Raw genomic sequence first — 21290 nt, 5'->3', positions numbered from 1 at the left:
CTTTTTGTTAACATTTATATCTGACAAAATCCGTAGTATAGCTGTCATTATGCTGGCATAAAAGTGCTTTTGCCAGCATAGCACATTTCATTCACGCAACTGGTATAGGTACTTTTTTGGTGATATAAGCTGCATCTACACTAGCAAAGTTTTGCCGCTGTAGCTATACCAGAAAAACTTTTAAGGTTAGACCAGGCCTTATAATTGCACCTATTTAAGGTGTTACATATAACAACAAATTATGATTCCTATTTTTATATTTTAGTCTATTTTCTATTATTCTCTCATTTAGAAAGAAGTTGGTCCTTTTTACTTGCTCCGCCAGCTGTTGTGAGAAAATAGTGTGTTTGTTAGCATGGTTTTGGCAATAAATATGTGATTCAGTGGTAAACCTTTTTGAATGATTCGTGTGTTTTGTTTTGTTTTTTAGTGGGTTAATAACATAGAAAAAGATCACATCTACAACAAGTGGCCCACAAGTTTCCAGGAACTGTTTAAGCAAACATTTTCAGGAGTTATACAGCAGATTAGGCGCAATTTGTATAATTTGGTAAGTTTTGAGTTACTTATGTTAGGTGAATATTCATGTGTTGCTGCCTAGTGTATGAACAGAACTATGTATGAATCTTATGTTTTATGAGGAAATATATAGCATTGCATTTAGTTTTAGGTTTGCTGGAAATTCACATTTTTCATTTAGGACCTTGAAATCTGACCTACAATTTTTTAGTTCAGTAAATAATCTATAAATATCAGGCCTGATTTTCAGAATTGCTAAATTTCTGCAGCTGCCATTAACTGTAGATGGTGTTCTGTGTGTTTGTTTCTACTGAAAATCAGACCTATTTATTACAAAAGGCATTACATTTCAATAAAAATGTTATCAGAATTACAATTAATGTTAAATTGTATAAGGTACAATAAAGACTGCTTAATAACACAGACATTTCTTTAATCTGTATGTATTAAAATCACGTAACTCTTCACTATAAATGTCACATTGCTTAGTGTAGTTTGTCATGTAACAAAATAATAATAATAATAAAAGCAAAGATATTGGCATTGCCCAGTGCTACTTACTCAATTAAATACTTTTCAATGTGCAGGAGTTGAGGGGTGGAGTTAAAGTTGACACAGTAAGCTTAATTCTGGATTTCCTGGGCCCAGTCATCATGTTAGTTGTGTGTGGGGATGTGTGTTCAAATACCATTGACATCAGAGGGAGTTGTGCATTCACAACTGGTGGGTTCCTCAGGTCAGTTAACCTTTGTGAGCTTAAAACTCAGACTTTCTATTCGGGTAATAGCGTTGTTTTTTTTTTTTAATCAAACACTGTTATATTAGGGAATACTTTAATCTCCTGTCTCTTTTTTTTGATTCCCACTTTGGCTATTTCCATGAATATTAGATGCTAAACTTCAGTATACATATCAGGTTACTGCTTGTATTGTACAGAACCATGCTGATTTACAGCAACAAGCCACCATGAAATCTTTCACAGAGATAGAGGTCAGAGCAGGAGCAACCATTATCACTAAAGTTCAAAGGTATAAATACTAACACTACTTGCTTTTAGAGAATAACAGGAATTTATGCCTCATTTGATACCCATTTTAGAACACAACCCTAATTATGGTGTTGCTACCAGGTGCCATCACAATATTATGGGCAGATGGTATACTACTGACATTGGTGGGCTGCTGGTACAAATTAGATTGCATTGCTGAATTAAGGCAGTGGAAGGTATGACAGCGGCATTCTAATCTAGGCTATACGGACACATTCAGTGGGAGCTAGAAGGAATGTAGATTCAGCACACAGCACACCAATTTAGGAAGATCAGTTGGTTCCACTTACTGAAAAAACAGTTCATTTGAAATTCCTCTGATTTGTCAGATGAAATTTTCACACTCTAAAACCCTTTTTTGCTCTCTGGGATGGTAGGGAGAGTAAACCGGGGTTAGAGTGCAGCGTTGCCACAGTCCAGCAGGAGTCTGAACTCAAAGGAGGAATGCGGTTGTGGATAGGGGAGGAGGTGGAGGGAAGCCTGAGTTGCTTCCGTTGTGGTGAAATGAGCACAACTAACTACTGAGTGGGAGTGCCCATGTGTAGGAAATTCTATTTTATATATTCTATTGCATATAGAAATCACATTAAAAAAATGTAAAGTTTGCAAAGTAAAGCACTTAAAAGTTAAGAAATCCCAATTAAGGCTGCCCGTGCACTCTCCCTGCTCTTAGATCTTGTGTCTAGTGCACTGTGGCTGCGGGTAGAAACAACTGCAGGGAAAGTCCTGCTCAGTCCATGCACCCTAGTGTTGGAGCATGCTCATTGCAAACAGAATCTTTGGAGAATTTAGTCTCTAAATTCTAATAATTTTCTACTGAATAGGTGCAAACTGAGACTTTCAGAGGCTCAAAAATTGACCATGTTTGGATGGATTTTCATGAGGATGGCAAAAAATACATCCCTGACACATCCTTAATAATATCCCCTTATTAAATTTCAGTACTCTGCTACAATGCATGAAGGCACTAGAGCTTTTCAGTGAAATGGCTGTAAAAAAATTTTTTAACATGTGCAAAACAATGTATTCTTCCCTAACCTAATTCTCAGAAACAGCTAAACTGTTTTGAGGCTTAGTGAGGCAGATGCCTGGCATAGAAAATTTCAGACCAAGTCTGACAAAGTTATAAACAACTGAAAACACGGTCTTATAATGGAAAGCGTCAGGCAGCCATAAGTAATTGTTACTGCCTGCATCATTTATAATTTTTAGCATGTGATCTTGTAATGCAGCACTGTATCACAATGCATATGCACAAGGGGATAGACTTTAACTTTAGCGTTCCATGATTTTTGACTTTCTTAACCATGCAGTCTTAAAACAAAGTTATTCATGTGAAATATTAATACATAAAATATTGAAGATAATGTTAACTAGTTTAGGCATTTTAAAATTAGTTATTAAGTAAATATTTAAGAAGAAGCTCAAAATTAAACACAACAGTATATAAAATAAAAATGTGTATGTTTAGAATAATAAAAGTGTGTGCGCTCATATGTGTGTCTATACATAATAGAGAGTGTGTGTGTGCGCACATAATTAAATATTGGTATTGGAACATAAGACTCTATGTTATAGAAACTTTACAATATAAGAAAAGGCTTCATTGTCTTTTAATCAAAGAATAGGGCTTGGAGGGTTTTTTTGCACATTTGTATAAAATATTGTTATATGTAGTGTATGTTAAATAGGAGCAAATTACAACAAACACTAAACTGGATAGCATTGCAGGGCTGAATATCTAAGGTCTCAGTTCTGCAATCTGATCCACATAGACACAAGACCCCCCCGTGTGGATTAGTTGCAGTTTCAGCTTCTAAGATTGCAAGTAAGAGATGATTTTGCATTCCAAGCTAAACAAACAAATCCAACAACAGCAACAACAAAAACTGAAAACAAAAATGCAGCAGGGAGGAAGGTGGAGGTTTTTCTTTCAAAGTAAAATAGATTTCTTATTTTTGCAGACAAAGTTAGATGGCATAGATTGCTTAGGCTTTATATATCTATTTAGCCATTGGTGATCTCATTTTTCAAGGTATATTTAGGAAGTGACAGCAAATTTAGAACAAGGTATGAGTTTATGAAAAAGATATAGCTCTCTAACTTTCAAAAAGAGTGGTGATTGTACAGCGGTGGTGAAATTTAGTTGGTGGTTATCTCAAAATTTTCAGCTTTTAGTACAATACGTAAACTCTGAAGTTGTTTTTATATGTACTCCTAATATTTTCTTGTGATGAATTTCTGAGATGACAATAGAGAACTGTATGTAGGGCTGCACAATTCCTTCTGGAATCCCTGTACTACATTGTATTTTAAGTCTGAAAGGAACTAAAGGGATTATATATTGACTATATAATGTCTTTTTCTCTTATTAGGTATTGTTTATTGATCCTGTCCAGGAACATGCAGCTGATTTTGTGAAACTAGCAGAATTATTCTATCACCACAATATACCACTTAGGTAATGTAAAATTGCAATGTTAATTGACGATAACTGCTTTTTGATTAGTACTACTTCTCTCTCTTCATTTCCCAGTCTGAAAGAGAAAGATGTGTAGTCAAACTCAATTGTCCAACATGGCTATGTAAAACACTACCAACTAGGCTTACTAGTTGGCCTAGTTGTGTTTAACATACTGTAGCACTTAGTTTTCATGAGAAAATAGTTTTCCAAAGGCTGGTAGGTTTGCAGTTACCCTATAACAACATGTGGAGAATGGCCAGATAACATTTTCCTGGATATTAGCATCATAAATAATCCCATTGGATGTCCATGTGGGACTTCTATTTAAAGCAAAACATTAAACAATCATGCACACGGTTGATTTACAATGATATAGAGTGTGTTGATGAATTCAGTTCTTTGGATAGAGGTTTTGTTTTACATAATTTTATTGGTGTACTATAAATAAATAAATAGAGCCTATATTTTAAATGGAGCTTTTAAATCAAGTACTTCAAGCACCCATCGTTTCCTAGTGTAATTTTTGTTGATTATTTTAGTGCTAAATTTCCTTTAAGATTTTAATACTCCTGTTTTTTCCCCTCCATTTTCTTTGATTTTTTCTTTTATGGAATTTTAGAAAAGTAATGGCTTCAAGTGGTGTTGCATACCATCTGAACATGTGTTACATGGATGGACATTATCACTGTTTGTTTTTCCTGAGGGTTCCCAGGAAAATGATTGTAAAATGTTCTCAAGAATGTTGCCTCAGTCCATTGGGAGAATGCCTTTTAGACTGTATTTTGCCTCTCCTGTTGCAGCCTGTATATCTGATTCTGTGGTACAGGTAGTCCTCAAAGTTTACATTTGACTTGGGTGTGAGGACTGTGTCAGAGTAGTCTATTTTAATTTTTGTCCTCCAAATACACCTCTACCCCTATATAACTCTGTCCTCGGGAGCCAAAAAAATCTTACCGCATTATAGGTGAAACCGCGTTATATCGAACTTGCTTTGATCCACCAGAATGCACAGCCCCCCCCCCACGGAGCTCTGCTTTACCGCTTTATATTTGAATTCGTGTTATATCGGGTCGCGTTATATCGGGGTAGAGGTGTATTGTTTCATTAACAGTATCCACTAGTTTCCATGTTATGGAATTGTCAGTGTCATGGCTTCCTTTGTGGTACTTGACTTTCATTGTGAGGTCAAAGAGGATAATAATCCCAATAATTTAGTAAACAGTGTAAATTGTGGCAACATCCCCTAAACCCTTTCCGGAAACAAGTGGAACCCCAGCCGAAAAAACAACACCTGAATTGCTAGTGTTATATCTCTCTCAGAAACATGGGATACTTTCTGTGACTGGGATGTATACCTATAAGACTGCAGTCACATAACCAGTCTCCTCTCTTCAGGAAAAAGTGCCTGAATTCTTCTCAGCTCAATGACTTGATAACAGGAAGCACTAGGAATAAAACTGCTTCTTTCTTTATCCTGCTGGCACAGATTCAAATGGATTTTTTTCTCTACAGCTTGACCTCACTGCTTAATCCTAGAGGCCTTGTAACATAGTTCTGGTCTAATGTACTGCATAGTTCACAGGGCTTTAATCAAATGGCTGTTCCTTAAACTTTTCTGCACCTCCTAGTGGTGTCTAAAATCTCAAAGCAAGGTGTGCCTAAAAGCAAGTAATCCAATAAACTGATTGTGTGATTTTTCTCTCAGAACAGCTAACAGCACCTTTACATGATGGTCTGGTCATCTCCAAATCCTATTTAATGAAGTTTTTAAGATCTGCATTTTTTTCTTGGAGACGATAATGGATAAATTCCTCCACATTACTTTTTCCAAAAATCATACTGGAAGTTGCCTGTGATAAAGATTGAACATTCCAAATGTATGTGACTAGCATGGATAAATGATCAACTCTGTCCTATCACATCCCACCTTTCAAATTGATTACCTTGGGCATGCTCATGTTTTGGTAGCCAACTCTGGTTTTGGCTATCACAGCCTCTAACCAGAAGGTCTGGTGGAAAGAGTGGGAGAAGCTGTTGATTGTAGCACAAGGTACTCCCCCGTGTGCTAATTATTATTTGTATCTTTTTGGAAAACCTATTACATATATTTTTCATATAGTGTTAAGTTTTTTAGTTAAATTTAGTTCTGCTGCATCATTATGGCATAGTAAAAATCCCTCTCCTTTTAGTGGAAAATCACTAGATATCCAAGATGGTGTGTAGTACCAGGTGACATGACCACCTGATCTTGTAGTGTCAAAGCAACATCCCAGTTTCTCAGGAAGAAGAGAGATTAGTATCTTCAAAGCCTTATTGTTTCTTCCTAATGGCCCATCAAAGCTGATGGCCTGCTATCTGGTGGGTGTTTCCCAAGTACACACACAATTGTAATTGTTACATAGTCAATAGTCCTAACTTTAGATACAGAAATGATACATGAATACAAATTGGATAATCACATTCAAAAATCGTAACCTTTCCAATGATATCTCACAAGATCCATCTTGCATAAAACATCTTAGTTATGCCATATTCATATCATAACAATATTTCTATGAAGAATATGGAGTGTAATGTGACAGAGGTATATTTTTTTATTGGGCCAACATCTATTGGTGACAGTGACAAGCTTTCTCTTTCATCAACAGAAATTAGTTCAATAAAAGATTAGCTCACTCACCTTCTTTCTCTAAATCTTAATGTTTAAGATAAAGGACCAGATTCAGAGATGATGTAAACACTAGTTACATATCAGTGTAAATGGGTATAACTTACATACTGAGACTGTAGGGAAGGGCATGGTTGTAGCGAGAAAAGTAACCAACAAGACAGTGAAAGAGAAATTACACTCCCCTTCTGTTTGCCATTCCTTGCCATTCCACTGTAGTGGAGCATAGGTTACATCTGCTTACAGACTTATTTATGGCACCTTAGAGACTAACAAATTTATTAGAGCATAAGCTTTCGTGGACTAAAGCCCACTTCTTCGGATGCATATAGAGTGGAATAAATATTGAGGAGATATATATACACCCATACAGAGAGCATAAACATGTGGGAGTTGTCTTACCAACTCTGAGAGGCCAATTAAGTAAGAAAAAGTATTCTCTCACTTCTTATCAAACTGTCTGTACTGGGCTATCTTGATTATCACTTCAAAAGTTTTTTTTCCTCTTACTTTTAGCCCACTCTCTGTAAACTTTGGAGGAAACAGGACAAACAGTCCTAATTTATCCAAGTATGTTTTATGCTATTGAATATTGCAGATATTAATTTGTAGGATATTTGTAGAAAATCACATTGTTTGTATCTGAACAATCACGAGAAATTGCAATATCTTCAGTCTGTTTTCAATAAGATTTAAAAAGACAGATAATGAATATTTACAGAGGATTTTTTCCCTCTACAGAATTGGATTTGTTTTCATCTTAAATACTAATGAAGAAATCGACGGGAATGAGGATGCTGGAGTAGCTCTTTTGAGAGCTTTTAACTACATTGCAGAAGAATCTGATACTTCTCAAGCTTTTATCTCCATGATAAATGTTAGTGCCAGTAAATAGATAAAAATAACGCATAATACTTTTTAAAACTATTTGCTTTCCTATAAATTCAGAATTTCTCCTCTTTGTGACTGCCTTTAGTTGGAAACAATTGTTCTAAAAGTGGATGTTAGGTTGCTGCAGGATATCTTACTGAAAACATTTTCCTGCTCCTCAAACAAATTCATTCTGGTAATATTGTCTATCTACAAATTTTCTTCAAGGATTAAAAGAAGGTAAACATACCTTTCAGCAGGCAGTATTTTCATGTGGAATCATAGTTTTGGGCTCTTTATATGGCCTTTTCATGCCTGCCTTCTTGTCTGTGTTCTGGCACACATTGGAGTAATGGTATTCCAAAATTGTTTAGGTCATGCCTTATGATTTAGAGGCAGACTGGGACTGGGTAAGACATTTTCATTATACAAGTGTTTGCCTAGTCTGGTTGACTCTATTCTTGTCTTTGGAAGAACATGGAAATCTTCCAGGCTCAGAGGTTGAGAGAGAAGTCTGACATCCTCGGCTAGAGTGGGTGGCTTCAGAAGGGAAATTTAGGGAACATTTACAGACTTACAAGGGATGGAGTTAGGGTATGAGAGGGCGCTCAAGGTGAGATGCGGAGTCTGGGAGGGAGTTAGGGTGCAGGAGGGTGCTCAGTGTGGGGGTGCGGGAGGAGGCTCAGGGCTGGGGCAGGCAGTGCAGAGCACTTACCTGGGGCAGCTCCTGTTTTGGTGCAGGGGTGTGCAGGTGGCTCTGTGCAATGCGGCACTACCCCCATGGCCGCAATTCTGTGAACGCCCTCTTCCCCACCCGCCCCGGCAGGCAGGGCCACCCGGAACGTAGGGGCTGCAGGGTCCTGGGCTAAGGGGGCCCCGGGGCCCTGGCCTGCAGCTCTAAAACCCCTGTCGGAATGTGGCCCTGCGAGCACCGGCCGGAGGACTCAGGAGGAGCAGGGGCAGCCACGCAGCCAACGGCCGGAGAGAAGCGCCGCTTTCCCCTTCAAAGCGCCGCTTCTCTCCAGCCGGCTTTGAAGGGGAAAGCGACGCTTCTCTCCGGCCGCTGGCCATGTGGCTGCCCCTGCTCCTCCTGAGTTCTCTGGCCCGTGCTTGCAGGGCCGCATTCCGAAAGGGGCTTTAGAGCTGCAGGCCAGGGCCCCGGGACCCCCTTAGCCCATGGCCCTGCAGTCCCTAATGCCCCTGCGTTCCAGGTGGCCCTGCCGATGGCAGGGGGTAGCTTCCCCGCTCACTCGCTTCTTCCCTCCCTCCCTCCCAGAAAGTCCTAAGCACCGCCAAACTGCTGTTTGGAGGCTGAGGAAGCGCAGAGAAGGAGGGGGAGGAGGCAGAGAAGAGGAACTTGTGCAATGCTCCTTTGTAAAGTCAGCCAAATGACGTTATAAGGGAGCATTGCACAACTTTAAAAGAGCATGTTCCCTAATGGAGCAACGAAGTAACTTTGAAACAATGTTAAGCGGGAGGATGTTAAGTGGGGAGTTACTGTATAATGTATGGGGGTTTTTTTCTTACTGTCCTGTATCATTTCTTCTTTAGGAGTAGGGGCACAGAAACTTAAGGTGATGGAAGCGTTAAAAATTCCTTAGATAGGTAGAAAGAAGTGGACCAGAGAGGAGAAAATGGAAGACCACTGTAAGAGAGAAATAGGAGTCCATAAAGGTTAGGGAGGGTATAGCGTATCTGCAAGGTTAGTCATTGCAAGACTCTTTTCTGTGACCAGATCACAAAATATCCAGAGTTTATGAAGAGCATAGTGAAAACTGAGAAATTCTTCTCTCTGTTTTGTTCCGTAATATGAAAAGAAAGAAACACTAGATATAATTAAAGAGTAATAAAAGTAGAACCAACAAAAGGAAACATTACTTTATGCATCTTATAAACTTGATGTGTTCACAGCCACAGGAGGTCATAGAGATAAACATCTAGCAGCCAATTGTGGAGTTTTTCTAGGAGTGTGGCCTGAGAAGAGACTGTTGATTTTGTGTTCTGGAGGTGCAGTCTTGAGTTTTGAGTGATTTTTCCAGGTGTGTGATTTGATTCAGTGCTTGCTGATATCCCATAACAAAGAAGCAATGCTGACCTAGTTTTTAGCTAGGTTTAAAGGCCAGTCAATAGTGAACAGTCAAGCAGCTAATAGCAGTTGCTCTGTGAGTTAGTAGGTGGTAGTTTGGGGGAGGTATCTTCCCCCTTCTTTTTCTCTAGGAGTAGGAGTTACTGAGGCAACACTAGACGTAACCCAGGAAGGAGAGGAGAGAAAGAAAAGGGTTGGGTGCAGAAGCTGTAGGATGTTCATCGTCTGGGAGTCTGTATCTGATGGAATCTACTCATGCATGAAATGGATGGATCTTCTCTGCCATGAGCTCTAAGAGTAAGATACAGCTGGAGATAATGATGGAATTCAGATGGGAATTTTAAAGTATAATGGAGGAGAGAATTTAGGAGGTGGTACAAATAACTCAAGAGTTGTGGACATCTGATGAACTAAAACCTGGAGAGCAGGCTGCCAAAAGAGGAGTGTGATCCGTGGAAAAAATGTGGCAAAGCAGAGGAAGAGAACGGCTAGTGAAGATTAAACAGAATCGAGTAACAGGTTTTCTACATTGGGGAATGAGGAGGAGAAACAGACAGATGATTAGGTGATGAGGAAAAAAAGAAAGGAAGCTAGTCCCTGCATAAGAGAAGAGACAGTCAAGATACCAAGGAACTAGAGCCCAAGTTAAACTGAGGATGATGTACAGGGGACTGTGAGAGAGGACATAAGACAGATCCATACCAGTATCATGAAGAGACAGATCTGTGGGATTGGGGACTCCATGCTAAGAAGAATTGACAGGCCTGTCATCAGACCAGATCCAGAGAATAAAAGAGTATGTTGTATTCCAGGCACAAGCAAATATGATATGGATGTGAGGTTGAAAAGGATCCTGGTGGGAGTGGGGAAAAATCCACTGACTGTGCTGCATGTCAGGACAAATGGAATGGATGAAGGACGACTACACTAGCTTAGTAAGATGCTTAAAGGAAGCAGAAGCTCGGGTGATCTTCAGTGGAATACTAGACGGAAGAAGGGCAAAGGTGTAACAAGATAATGAGATCAACCGATGGCTCAAAAATTGGTGCCATGAGGAAGCTTTTGGGAAGATTGACCATTGGGGGGCCTTACAGAAAGAAGACTCTTCCGGACTGGTGGACTCCACTTGAATATCTGGGTCAGGGGTCGGCAGCCTCTGGCACGCAGCTTGCCGGGGTAAGCACTCTGGCGGGCCGAGCCAGTTTGTTTACCTGCTGTATCCTCAGGTTCGGCTGATTCGCGGCTCCCACTGGCCGTGGTTTGCCGCTCCAGGCCAATGGGGGCTGCGGGAAGCTGCGCGGGCTGAGGGATGTGCTGGCCATGTCTTCCTGCCCTTCCCCCCCATTGGCCTGGAGCGGCGAACCGTGGCCAGTGGGAGCCACGATCAGCCGAACCTGCAGACGCAGCAGGTAAACAAACCGGCCCGGCCCGCCAGGGTGCTTACCCTGGTAAGCGGCGTGCCAGAGGTTGCCGACCCCTGATCTAGGGTATTAATCTTCTAGCATCCAGTTTTGCACAATTGATAAGAAGTAGATGAGGGGAGAAGATGGGGAGAGACTTGTGAAATATCCACACCTGTCTTCAGTACACAGAAGGAGGAAAATCAGCTAAATGGAGATATAATAGGGGATAAAGAAACACTGTAAGATAAGAGATACCAAGGAAAAAGAAATTACAAATATTGATTGGAGTAGTAGTCAGGTAGGTGTTACAGTTAGTAAAAGGACTATACCTAATCCAGCTAAAAAACTAGGTGTGGTCTGAGGCAAAGAACTGAGATGCTTGTACATGAATGCAAGAAGGTTCAGCGGTAAAATGAAGGAACTGGAATTACTGGTGCAGGAGGTCAAACCAGATATTATGTAGATTACAGAAATATTGTAGAATAGCACTCATGGCTGGAATACATAAGAACATAAGAACGGCCATATTGGGTCAGACCAAAGGTCCATCAAGCCCAGTATCCTGTCCTCTGACAGTGGCCAATGGCAAGTGCTCCAAAGGGAATGAACAGACAGGTTATCATCAAGTGATCCATGCCCTGTCACCCAATCCCAGCTTCTGGCAAACAGGCTAGGGACATCATTCCTGCCCATCCTAGCTAATAGCCATTGATGGACCTATCTTCCATGTATCTATCTAGCTCCCTTTTGAACCCCGTTATAGTATTGGCCTTCACAACACCCTCTGGTAAGGAGTTCCAGAGGTTGACAGTGTGTTGCATGAAAAAATACTTTCTTCTGTTTGTTTTAAACCTGCTACCTATTAATTTCATTTGGTGGCCCCTTGTTCTTGTATTATGAGCAGGAGTAAGTAATACTTACTTATTTACTTTCTCTATACCACTCACGATTTTATAGACCTCTATCATATCCCCCCTTAGTCGCCTCTTTTCCAAGCTGAAAAGTCCCAGTCTTATTAATCTCTCCTCATATGGAAGCCGTTCTATACCCCTAATCATTTTTGTTGCCCTTTTCTGAACCTTTTCCAATTCCAATATATGTTTTTTGAGATGGGGCGACCACATCTGCATGTAGTGTTCAAGGTGTGGGCATACCATGGATTTATATAGAGGCAATATGATATTTTCTGTCTTATTATATATCCTTTTTTTGATGATTCCCAACATTCTGTTTGCTTTTTTGACTGCCATTGCACATGATTTCATAGAACTATCCACAATGATTCCAAGATACCTTTCTTGAGTGGTAACAGCTAATTTAGACCCCATCATTGTATGTGTATAGTTAGGATTATGTTTTCCAATGTGCATTACTTCGCATTTATCAACGTTGTTCCAAAACCTTCTCTAATGACACCTCAATTTGGGACAGTTCCTCAGATCTGTCACCCAAAAAGAATGGCTCAGGTTTGGGAATCTCCCTCACATCCTCAACAGTGAAGACCGATGCAAAGAATTCATTTAGTTTCTCCACAATGGTCTTATCGTCTTTGAGTGCTCCTTTAGCATCTTGATCATCCAGTGGCCCCACCGGTTGTTTAGCAGGCTTTCTGCTTTTGATGTATTTAAAAAAAAAATTCTATTCCTTTTGGAGTCTTTGGCTAGCTGTTCTTCAAATTCTTTTTTGGTCTTTCTAATTATATTTTTACACTTCATTTGCCAGAGTTTATGCTCTTCTCTATTTTCATCATTAGGATTTATCTTCCACTTTTTAAAGGATGCCTTTTTGCCTCTGACTGCTTTTTACTTTGTTGTTTAACCACGGTGGCTCTTTTTGGTTCTCTTACTATGTTTTTTAAATTGGGGTATACATTTAAGTTGAGTCTCTATTATGGTGTCTTTAAAAAGTTTCCACACAGCTTGCAGGGATTTTACTTTTGGTACTGTACCTTTTAATTTCTGTTTCACTAACCTCCTCATTTTTGTGTAGTTCCCCTTTCTGAAATTAAATGCTACAGTGTTGGGCCACTGTGGTGTTTTCCCTGCCACAGGGATGTTAAATTTAATTATATTATGGTCATTATCACCAAGCGGTCCAGCTATAGTCACCTCTTGGACCTGATCCTGTGCTCCACTTCCACTTAAGACTAAATCAAGAATTGCCTCTCCTCTTGGGGGTTCCAGGCCTAGCTGCTCCAAGAAGCAGTCATTTAAGGTGTCAAGAAACTTTATCTCATCATTTCTCATCAACTTTATCTCATGTACCCAGTCAGTATGGGGATAGTTGAAATCCCCCATTATTATTATTGAGTTTTTTTATTTTAATAGCCTCTCTAATCTCCCTGAGCATTTCAGAGTCACTAACACCATCCTGGTCAGGTGGTCTGTAATATAGCCCTACTGCTATATTCTTATTTTTCAAGCATGGAATTACTATCCATAGAGATTCTATGGTACAATTTAGTTCATTTAAGATTTTTGCTTCATTTGATTCTACGCCTTCTTTCACATATATTGCCACTCCCCCACCAGCACGACCTGTTCTGTCCTTCCGATATATTTTGTACCCTGGTATTACTGTGTCCCATTGATTATCCTCATTCCACCAGGTTTCTGTGATGCCTATTATATCAATATCCTCATTTAAGACTAGGCACTCTAGTTCATCCAATTTATTATTTAGACTTCTAGCATTGGTATATAAGGATTTTTAAAACTTTTCATTTTTTGGCCGTCCCCTATTGCATGACGTAATTGAATGGGACTTTTTTTCATTTGACTGTTTCTCATCAGATCCTCCCTGTATTTTATCATTTTCCATCCTCTCCTCCTTATTAGGACATGGGGAATCTCCATTTATAGATCCTCTCCTAAGGGATGTCCGAACCACATGCTCCTCCGCACCTGTCCGCTTTCCCCCAGCCCTTAGTTTAAAAACTGTTCTACAACCATTTTAATTTTAAGCGCCAGCAGTCTGGTTCCATTTTGGTTTAGGTGGAGCCCATTCTTCCTGTATAGGCTCCCCCCTCCCAAAAGCTTCCCCAATTCCTATTAAATCTAAACCCCTCCTCCTTACACCATTGTCTCATCCATGCATTGAGACCCTGCAGTTCTGCCTGTCTAACTGGCCCTGCGCGTGGAACTGGAAGCATTTCAGAGAATGCTACAAGGGAGGTTCTGGACTTCAATCCTTTACCTAGCAGCCTAAATTTGTCCTCCAGGACCTCTCTCCTATCCTTCTCCATGTCGTTGGTACCTACATGTACCACAACCACCGGCTCCTCCCCAGCACTACACATAAGCCTATCTAGATGCAACCTTCACACCAGTCAGGCAAGTCACCATGCAGTTCTCCCGATCATCAAAAAAGAGAATAAGAAAGGATAAGATTTGGCTGCTGTGTACCATGGAGAGGGAGGAGATTATAAATAATCTAGATATGGCCCAAAAACTAAATGAAATCTTTGCTTTGGTTTTCATTAAATATTATAATATTGAACCTGGGCATGAAGGCAGGACGGCGGCTGGAAATGGGTGTATAGAAGTAGAAATGACATCAGGCGGACTGGATAATTTTCATGCCAGAATACTGAAAGAACAGAATACTGAGATTATTAGTCCAGTAGCTAGGACTTTAAGAAATCTATCTGTTCAGAGATAACATTGTATGACTAGAGAATAGCTAACATTGTACCTCCATTTAAGAAAGGCTAAAAAAAGGTGATGTGGACAATTACAGATCTGTACATCTAAATTCGGTAATAGGCAAAACTTTGGAATAAATTGTGAAGGAAAGAATTATTGAATTTATAGAGGTAAATAGAAAAGTGGATATAATTAAGGCTGCGAGTTGGTCATGGAGGTCACAGAAGTCATGGATTCTGTGAATTTCCAGGATCTCTGTGACTTCTGCAGTGGCTGGTGCGGCTGGCCCGGGGCCACTTAAGCAGCTCAGGCATCCCGTGCGCCAGCCACACCAGCCGCTGCTGGGGCAATCTCGGGCCACCATCCTCCCTCCCCCCGCCAGCAACAGCAGCAGGAGTTTGGGTGTGTGGGAGGGGGCTCAGGCCGGGGGTTGGGGCGAGGGAGAAGGTAAGGGCTCTGTGCACTGTGTTCCACCCTTGCTTCAGCTTTTGGGAGGGTTATAAGTCCTGGGTTCTTTTGGGGGCGTTTTCATCCAGGGCCCTATGTTCCTGGTGCTTTTTGTGTCAGTCCAAACAGGCTTGCTGTGGCCTTCCCTGTTTCCCAAAACATCCCGGCTCCAGAGACTGTTTTCCCTTCTGTTGGCCTCTGCTGTTGCGCTCACTGTTCTCGTTGTTATCTCTGCAACTCTGTGTTTCATTCTCTTCTCATAGCTGGTCGGGGGTGGGTGGGTTGGACTTCCCCCTTCTGTCTTGGCAGGTAGCAACTGGCCTTGGGCGGGAGTCAGCTTCTTATCTTCGGACTGAGCTTGCTAGCTACAGTGTTGAGTTAACCCGTTCTTCTTCTCCCCCCCCCCCCCCCAGCCTCTCAGACTCTATAAGGAAACTTCCACTTTCCACTCACACACCTTTGACTCTCCCCAAAATGCTTTGCGATGCTTGGAACAGCGTTAACAATATACATTGCTGATCTGCCTTCCCAGGGGACTCCCTAAGGGGAGGGGGCCATTGGATTGTGACATCCCCCCCCCCCCCCGACCCAAATCAACATTTTGTTGGGAGGGGTCACCACTTAGGTTTTCATTTTCCCTCTGGTTTGGTGGTGAGGGTTACTATTGGCCTTTTACATAAACAGCAAAATAGTATATATAAAATTATTAGTACAGCAGCAATTGCATACAGTAGCCAGTAATGACTTTGGCTTTATTAATTACATAGCATAATACATCCCCCCCCCCCCCCCCCCCGTTGGCATAGATGCCCCACTCGAATTGCGGTGACAAACGCAGCTTTCTGCTGGTTAAACATGTGTTGTAATACCGTGAAGGAGGAAACATTTGTCTGGAATACTGAAAGCTGGTTTTGGGTGTGTGCTAACGGAAGAAACACATTGGGTGTTATTTATGAAAAATTAAACACAACATAGTTAGAAACATTAACAGTTTGTTGCAGAACGGCGGGCCAATGCACCGAAAAATTTTGTGTTTGTGACCTTAACAGCAAATTAAGAGGCACCTTGGGGTCGGTGGTTTTCCAAACACACACCGAGATGTGTTGCGGTGGGGGCATATTTCGATGCCTCCCCTTTTTAATAGATGTTGATCCACCTTATAAAAGCGGCCTGGCACTGCCCTCTCTTTACGCACCATTTGAGGGGGGTTTGTAGGCCAGAGTTGCCAGGTGTTGCCTTTTGCAATTTATATGTGCTGATAGTCTGGGGATGCAGTCAGCACATACTGCTTAGCTGTCATTTGGGGGACCCACCTCCCATACGTTGCAGTGGACTACCCAGTCCCAGAGGCAGCCTTCCCAAAGGCCTGGTTGGATTTTTGTAGCTGGGGCCCATATTTTTTTTTATGTGACCGAAGGCCGTGAGGGAGCAGGCTATGCCTGTGCACTTTCAATTAGTAAGCTTTTAGAAATGGCGAAAAGGCCATTGTCCTCGGGGGATTCCGGAGTGGGGATGAATCTCCTTGGGCCAGACTCCATGGAGCACATTCTCCTGTATGCTATGGACTTGTTGGGTTATGCTTGCTTTCTCTAAATACACTAGGGGAATAAACATGAGGGAGGGTGAAGAGCTATTTAAACTAAAGGACAATATTTGCACAAGAACAAATGAGTATAAAGTAGCTATGAACACATGGAGGCTGGAAATTAGAAGGTGTTTAACCATTGGAGGAGTGAAGTTCTGGAACAGTCTCCCAGTAAGAGGCTTAATTAGTTTTAAGAGAGAGCTGGACAAATGTATAAGTGGGACTATATGACAAGGTTGCTTGTCATGGTGGGGGACAGAGCTCAAGAGTCAGGGGTGGGGGAGCATCTCTTCTAGTTGATGTCTTTTGTTTCTAAAGTTCATGCTAAGACTGAACAGGGAGTAGAAAGGAACACTAAAACTATTGCTAGCTGACCCGGAGTATTGGATGTACTTTCCTCTGCAATATAAGATATTAACCACTGCCAAAGATAGGATAATAGACTAATTAGACCAGTGATCTGATGGCAAATCCTATGTTCTACCTAAAAACAATGTATATGGTTTTGATAAATGATAAAGTAATATTAATATGTAGGGTAAAATTGCTTTGTTTTTTATCTGTTTTATAATTTTCACAGATGTACCATAAAATGAAAGATGGAGACATTTTCACTGTGAACCATGTGAGGAATGTTCTTAGAAGTGAGTTCCCTCATGCTGACATTCAGAGTATACTGGGTGTTGACTCTGAATATGATGAGAAAAGGAAGGTAAGAGAAGAGTTGCAAGAAATAGTACTCTGCACAGAGCTTAGTTTTGCATTTAATGGTTTTAAGAGTTAAAACACTTAAATGCAATGGGGTTGGAATTTTTTCCAGACTATTGCAGTGTTGGAAGGGTCCATTGGATTATTGTCCTCAAGAATAATATTTAATGCTGATTCCTATCTACTGTACACATCTGCTACTATGGAAGGTACCTAGTGATAAGCTTATTAGATGTGTATCATTTGCTGTAGGTGGTAGGTTACCCAAGCAGCCTGGCTAAGGAAGAAATTCTATCTTCTGGGCAAATCATATCTTCCTGGGAAAGAATCTGCCTGGTGGGTATGGCCATTCTGACTCAGAATCACAAGATTCCTAGTGTCAGAGACTGGAGAGGTAGCAAAGGCACAAACGTACATTATTCATTTGTATCTGCATGTAATGCTGACCAATCAGGGAGATTGCCAGGGAACTTTTTCAAGCCCTCATCTGATTCTGAGGTGAAATGAAGTTCATGTTCTGTAGAAAGTGACAATGTACTGTGAACATTTTGCTTCCAATCATGACATCATAAATTCTAAGGATTACAGATGAGGTAAGCTGAAATGCACATACAGTTGACTGGTAAATGAAAACTGGTAAATTCCCTTCTATAGGGAATTGTCTGTGCAGTCCCCAGACTAGAATGTAAGTCTTGAGTTTCAAGATTATCTAGAAAACTTTGGAGATGCATGCCCTCTTGCTGATATGAATGTTCAGTGAGAGACTAAGGGCAAATCTTTCAGATAAAAAAATTAACATTTTTACAATTGATTCTCACAATTTTAGTTTGATGTAGCAAGGATTTATCATTTGAAGTATAAAGTTGCAACCATTCTGTAGCTAATTTAAGCACCAGGTCACATACAATGGAGGTGGGCGTTTTTACTGAGGTATGAGGGGTAGGACGTGTCCTATCAAATTTAAGCCTATTTTATTTTTTCATATATTGATTTTTCTATACTGAAATCTTACTGAATTGGTCTTCTTGTTTGTAGGATTATTGGTAAATTGGAGTAGAGTTCTTTTATAGAGAGCCTCATTGTTGGCATAAAGTGAAACTGTGTTGTTTTTTCTGTTAATTTGGATTCTTGTAATTTTCAGATGTGAAACATTTTTCCAAGCAAATACTTGCTCTGACAATTGGAGCAAATATGTCTATCTTGAAACTTATACTTTCTGTTATGAGTAGCTGCTTCTTCTATTATCAATAGATGTTTCTTTAAAAAAAGTATTCTGTAATTTGTAATCAAAGATCTGTGTTTAAAATATACCAATATACCATTAAATAAAGGTCAACCACTGTGTGTAGAGGAAAGTCACCGTACTTCCCTGTTGGTGAAGTTCAGAGTGGCAGAGTTAAAGGAAACAGGAAATAGAGCACTGAATTTTATGCATAGTAATGGAAAGGAATATTTTTTTCTATTATAATAATGTAGGTAATTTTCTGCAGAAGTCCATACAAGCATTATTTTCAACCTTATATCTTCAACCATGTCTGATCTGTAAAATTCTCTGCTTTATTTGATTAATATTCTTTAAATAGTGCATGATAAATAATAGCTCTTAGCAAGCCTGCCACAGAGTGGCATAAAAACAAAGGTTTAAAAAAGTCTTTATATGAATTTACAGGAGTTTTTCCCCTCCTTTTTGATAAATGTGTGCTTCATGTACTATTTAATTGATTAATTTTTCCAAGCTGCTTTCTGAAAAATCGTAACAGAATTGTGAATTCAATTTACTCTTTATAACTCATAAAACTAGGCCACAGCACAGAGTGCTTGGACATTAGTGTTCATTGTCTCTTGATATTAGTTTTTTTCTTACTACAGTCAGCCACATTCTGTTTAACTCTGTGATGTTTCTGATTTGAATAGGCAGGAGCAACCTTTTATAAAAAGACCGGCCTGGGTCCATTGCCTCAAGCTCTGTTCAATGGTGTGCCATTTAATGGTGAAGAGATGGCTGCTGCAGAGTTAGACACAGTTATTCTCCAGAGGATCACTGATGCCATGGGGTTCTTCCAAAGGGCAGTTTTCATGGTATGCTTAGCATTTATGAAAGAATGTAAGGTGAAATACTTGTCAGTAGATTATTACAGTTACAACCTATATTTTTTATAATGAGGTAGTTTGAAATTATTTTTATGAAAGCTGAAATGACATCATTCATTTGCATTCATGAATTTGAAACTTAATGCATGTTGATTATTGAAGCTCTAAGGTTTGAGTAAGTACATATTAACCTTTGAGATGTTTTCAGCCAAGAAGTGAAGACAAATTATATTCATAAGAAAATTTGGACCTCAGATGTTAAAATCTCTTGTGTGTGTTATTTATATATGTCTTTTCTGTTTAAGCAGTCCTTATTGTAACCCTTCTGCCCCTCTGAGTTGGCAGCAACAAGTGCCGGGTTCAGTATCTAGGGGTTCTGTTTCAATAACGCAATGCAAAACTGGCTCGAGCCCCCACCCAGTGACCTGGGACAATTACATACCACCACCCCCCCCCCGGGCGCCTCTAGGAGGCAATACTTACTTCCCCTCTCGCAAGCACGGAGTCTGAGTGTAGCCAAAAGCCTTTTAATAAAGGAGGGAAACAATGCGGCATTATGTTGGGGAAACACCACAAACAGAATTCATAACACAAACCATGAGCAAAAGACCCACCTCCAAGTAAGTTTGGCAGTGTCCTTTTCCCCTCAGGTTCTTAAGTCCAGTCACCCCAAAGTCCAACAACCCCAAAGTCTCTGTCCCTGGTCAGTGCCGCCCCAGAGTTCAAAAGTTTATCTGCAGTTTTATACCCCTCCCAGCCTGGGCGGAAATGGGGCGGGGCACACGGGATGTTAAGGGGCACCTTACGCAGTCCGAGGCCGACTGCCCCACCTCTCCGTGGAGTTCTGCTGCAGCCTTTACCTCGAATGGCTCCACTTTACCAGCCACACCACGCTCCTCCAGCCGTCCCCACAAACTGCTCTGCTCCCTGTTCCGTGGGCCGCTCCAACCATCCCACAAACTGCTCAGCTCTGCCAGTCGCTTCACTCCACCAGCTGTCCCATGAACTGCTCCAGCTGCCCTCGCAAATGGCTGCGCTCCGCTCGCTGTTCCGTGGGACGCTCCAACCGTCCCACACTGCTCAGCTCTGCCAGCTACTTAGTAATATATCTTCAGGTTCCCTCACTGGTTAACACAGCACTCAGTGATCTCAGCTCAGCAATTTTAGCGATTTCAGCTCTTAGTGATTTCAGCTTGTAGTAGGGGAGCCCCAGTGCTGGTGCACCATTGGCCCAACGTGAATTCAGTTCAGCAACTTCTAGCTAGACTCCTAATGGAAGCAAACTTTGCTCTGCTATTCAACAGTGGTGAGAGGGGATAGTGCAATTGGTGTTCCAGGCCCTCAAAAGGGGCCCATACCATCAGGTACACATACCTGTCCCCAACCTCTCTCAATTCACTGGGTTTTGTAACCCATGCCCCTTGTCTAGTGAGTGCTACGTAGTTACTGGTGCGTCCCTCTGTCATACAACAGTTCCACTGGCCTTGATTCATAGAATCAGGGTAAGAACACTTTATTCTTCCTGCCCCAATAACAGAGAAACTGGGGATCCCACACCAGCCAAAGTAACCACTTTCAGTTGTTGTCCCAGGCTAGGCGGGTGGGTGTGCCTATGCAAACAAGATCAGCCCCTGAAGTTCTTTTCCACCCTCGCCATAATTCACCACCAGATGTCAGGGTAGAGCTTATCCTGACTCTGCTTACATTATCTTAGCATTCAATATATAAAAGCTCTAAACTAAACAGAAACATAAATT

General features: G+C 40.9%; 1 protein-coding gene across 1 annotated transcript in view; it reads left to right on the top strand.

Moving 5' to 3' along the window:
• Positions 1–21290, top strand: part of UGGT2 (UDP-glucose glycoprotein glucosyltransferase 2) — a 273428-nt gene that overhangs the window by 99993 nt on the left and 152145 nt on the right. Inside the window, exons 13-17 of the mRNA XM_054012252.1 lie at positions 431–550; positions 3943–4028; positions 7441–7576; positions 17315–17446; positions 19357–19521. Coding sequence (XP_053868227.1) covers positions 431–550; positions 3943–4028; positions 7441–7576; positions 17315–17446; positions 19357–19521 — 639 coding nt within the window. The remainder of the gene's footprint in view (positions 1–430; positions 551–3942; positions 4029–7440; positions 7577–17314; positions 17447–19356; positions 19522–21290) is intronic.

This window comes from Malaclemys terrapin, chromosome 1, assembly GCF_027887155.1.
Source record: "Malaclemys terrapin pileata isolate rMalTer1 chromosome 1, rMalTer1.hap1, whole genome shotgun sequence".
NCBI lineage: Eukaryota > Metazoa > Chordata > Testudines > Emydidae > Malaclemys > Malaclemys terrapin.
The sequence above is the reverse complement of the archived record's forward strand: the minus strand, read 5'-3'. Positions and strand labels throughout refer to the sequence as shown.